The sequence below is a fragment of the Herpailurus yagouaroundi genome, unplaced genomic scaffold (assembly GCF_014898765.1).
Source record: "Herpailurus yagouaroundi ecotype Mexico unplaced genomic scaffold, PumYag 146326, whole genome shotgun sequence".
Taxonomy (NCBI): Eukaryota; Metazoa; Chordata; class Mammalia; order Carnivora; family Felidae; genus Herpailurus; species Herpailurus yagouaroundi.
Genome location: NW_024422487.1, coordinates 1 through 3474, shown reverse-complemented (window position 1 = coordinate 3474; position 3474 = coordinate 1). Strand labels below are relative to the sequence as shown.

The following is a 3474-nucleotide window of genomic DNA, read 5'->3' as shown; positions in this document are numbered from 1 at the left end:
TAGATACATTATAATGACATATTCTCAATTTGATTGCTATATAGTACCAAATAACAGATATTATTTTCAATATCTATGACTTAAGCATTATTTCACTATAATCTCTAATACCCTATAATTATCTTTCAAACTAACATACAAATGAAGATGGAAAGAATAGCAAAGATAAGTTTTCATAGAGGAAACAACATCTTTGAAAGTGGATTCTTAGAGCTTTTGTTTAAATAGAATTGTATTTTCTGTCTCTTTTTTCCTTTGACACAGGTTTCCAACTATCAATCAGGACAATGGATGTGGCCAATAAGTCTGTTTCTGAATTTGTTTTGCTTGGACTCTCTAATTCCTGGAAACTACAGCTGCTTTTCTTCATAGTGTTTTCATTGTTTTATGTGGCAACAATGGTTGGCAACAGTCTCATAGTCATCACGGTTATAGCTGACTCTCACCTACACTCTCCTATGTATTTTCTACTTACCAACCTCTCCATCATTGATATGTCCCTTGCTTCCTTTACCACCCCTAAGATGATTGCAGACTACCTCACTGGACACAAAACCATCTCCTTTGATGGTTGTATCACCCAGATATTTTTCCTACACCTTTTTACTGGTACTGAGATAATTTTACTTATGGCGATGTCCCTTGATAGGTATATCGCAATATGCAAGCCTCTCCGCTACACTTCAGTCATAAGACCCTGGGTGTGCGCTGCCCTTGTGGTGGCTTCCTGGGTTGTGGGAGTCATGCATTCAATGAGCCAGGTCATATTTGCTCTCACATTACCATTCTGTGGTCCCAATGAAGTAGACAGCTTTTTCTGTGACCTTCCTGTGGTGTTCCAGCTAGCTTGTGTAGATACTTATGTTCTGGGCCTGTTTATGATCTCAACAAGTGGCATAATTGCATTGTCCTGCTTTATTCTTTTATTCAATTCTTATGTTATTGTCTTTGTTACTATCAAGCATCGTTCTTCAAAAGGATCATCTAAGGCCCTTTCTACCTGCACAGCTCATTTCATTGTTGTATTCATGTTCTTTGGGCCATGCATCTTCATCTCTATGTGGCCACTAAGCAGTTTTCTTACAGACAAGATCCTGTCTGTGTTTTATACCATCTTTACTCCCATTCTGAACCCAGTAATTTATACTTTAAGGAATCAAGAAGTGAAGACAGCCATGAGGAAACTGAAAAATAGGCTTCTAAATCCTAACAAGACGACTCCTTGGCATTATTTTTAATTTTCAATTCTAGTTCTAGTTTTAACTTCCCAGGCATTACATGGCACAGTTTTTGTGTACACAGAATTATGACTAGGCTCTTATTTCTCAAGTTCCCATCAAATTGTAATCAAATCGCATTGCAATCAAATCATAAATATTAAAACTACTCTTAGTCATATGTTTAAAATACATGTTATATTTCACAAAAGCAAGTTGACAGAAACAATTTCTTCCAGAAGCAAAGACTATCTATAAAAATGCCAAGAGTTCCTGCTCCAGTTAGGAAATTCAACATTAACAATCTATTCAATGGAAACGATGAACAAAAAAATGAGAAGAGGAAATATGGGTTAAAAGGGAACTAGAAGACAATGACATTTATATACAACTTGTTACCGAGTTACTCAGAGAATTGTCCCTAAAGTATGTCAAATTAGTAAGATTTCTATAAGCCTTAGAAACTCCATACTGCTATAGGATTATCCTCTGACAAGCAGTGATTTTTCCATATATACCTGGCTCATTCCTACTTAACATTTAAAACAATTTGTAATCTCTTCTAATTGAAGAAAACCCTAGATGTATTTCATTACAAATGCTGATGAGGTCCAAAGCAAATGCTATAAGTAGAAGAGTCTCCACCACTCACTTTTAGCTAATAAGCAAAGATATACAGCCATGATAACTTCTGATAATACATTATGAATAAAGAAGCTGAAGTATTCCACAAATTAGAAAATATTACAAATGAGTTTCAAAGCAGTATATTTTGTTTCATACAGGTACTATGTCAGTTTAATGGCTGAGAAGTTAAAACTGGAATTAAAATGAGAGATACAGTTTATAATAACAGTTTATGGACAACCTATGATTTCATTTTAAAGTACTGGACTGGTTTACAGTTTGGTTAAATTACTTTTTCCTTTTAATATATGGTTGCAAAAATAAGAAATATGTGCTTAGTAATACACTGTCAATGTAATAAGTATGTTTCTTTATACAAAGGTGTTTTTTTGTGTGTGTTAAATAGGTTCAATATTAGCTTTAAGGTACACAAGGTATCTCTACCACCTGCTGGTTGTTACTGGAATTGCAATAATTGAAAACCAGAAGAAAGAATTCTGCGTACCTTGCTTTGCAAATCATCTTGTTTAAATTTATGGCACACATGAAAGAACTAATTGCTATTTGAAACCGGGTAAATGATATTTATAGTGTTCAGCATATTATCCAACTTTTATGCACAAGAAAATATCCGTTACAACCACAGTATTTGATAAATATCAAGTTGTTCTTCTCTGGCATTATTGAGTAAATAATAACCAAGAATTACATATGCACTAATTATCACTGATGAAAGAGAAGTTAAGAAAAGGATATTCTTTTTTTTTATTTTATTTTTTAATTTAATTTAATTTTATTTTTATTTATTTATTTATTTATTTATTTTCAACGTTTATTTATTTTTGGGACAGAGAGAGACAGAGCATGAACGGGGGAGGGGCAGAGAGAGAGGGAGACACAGAATCGGAAAGAGGCTCCAGGCTCTGAGCCATCAGCCCAGAGCCCGACGCGGGGCTCGAACCCACGGGCGCGAGATCGTGACCTGGCTGAAGTCGGACGCTTAACCGACTGCGCCACCCAGGCGCCCCAAGAAAAGGATATTCTTAACTGTTAATTTTAAGCCAAATGCCAGCAAAAATGTGTTTTTTCTTCATCAGAGTATGTTTATTTTCTTCATTTTTTAAAAAATTTAAAGTTAGTTAACATATAGTGTAATATTCGTTTCAGGAGTGGGATCCTTATGATTCATCCTATGATTCATCACTTACATATTCATCCTATGATTCATCCTATGATTCATCACTTACATATAACACCCAGTGACCTTCCCAACAGGGAAACAAATTTACAGTTAAAAATGTATGATATTGTGTTAAAACCCTAGGAATGGTTGAAACTGTTGGGTAAAAATGTCTATAGTATTAACACTAATCTGAAATGTGTTTATATCCACCAAATAATAGCATAATTCTATTTGAAATAGGAATACAAATGGAACTTTCACTTATGTGTGAAAATATGCAAATGTGTTCAGGATCAAGGAATTAATTTATGTAGAAATTTTCTAACTGGTATTTTGTTAATGCCCCAGATAATTCTTTCACATAATATATTTATTTGAATAGGGAGTATATTTTGTAATTAAATGGTTTTTGCAAGATTAAAGTGTTGAGCCTTTTCAAAAGAATGT

General features: G+C 33.9%; 1 protein-coding gene across 1 annotated transcript; it reads left to right on the top strand.

The window, feature by feature from the left end:
• The first annotated feature begins 287 nt into the window (after nucleotides 1-287).
• On the top strand, nucleotides 288-1238 carry LOC121026597 (olfactory receptor 4K2-like). The gene has a single exon (XM_040469402.1). The coding sequence runs from the start codon at nucleotides 288-290 to the stop codon at nucleotides 1236-1238; it is 951 nt and encodes a 316-aa protein (XP_040325336.1).
• Nucleotides 1239-3474: the final 2236 nt, after the last annotated feature.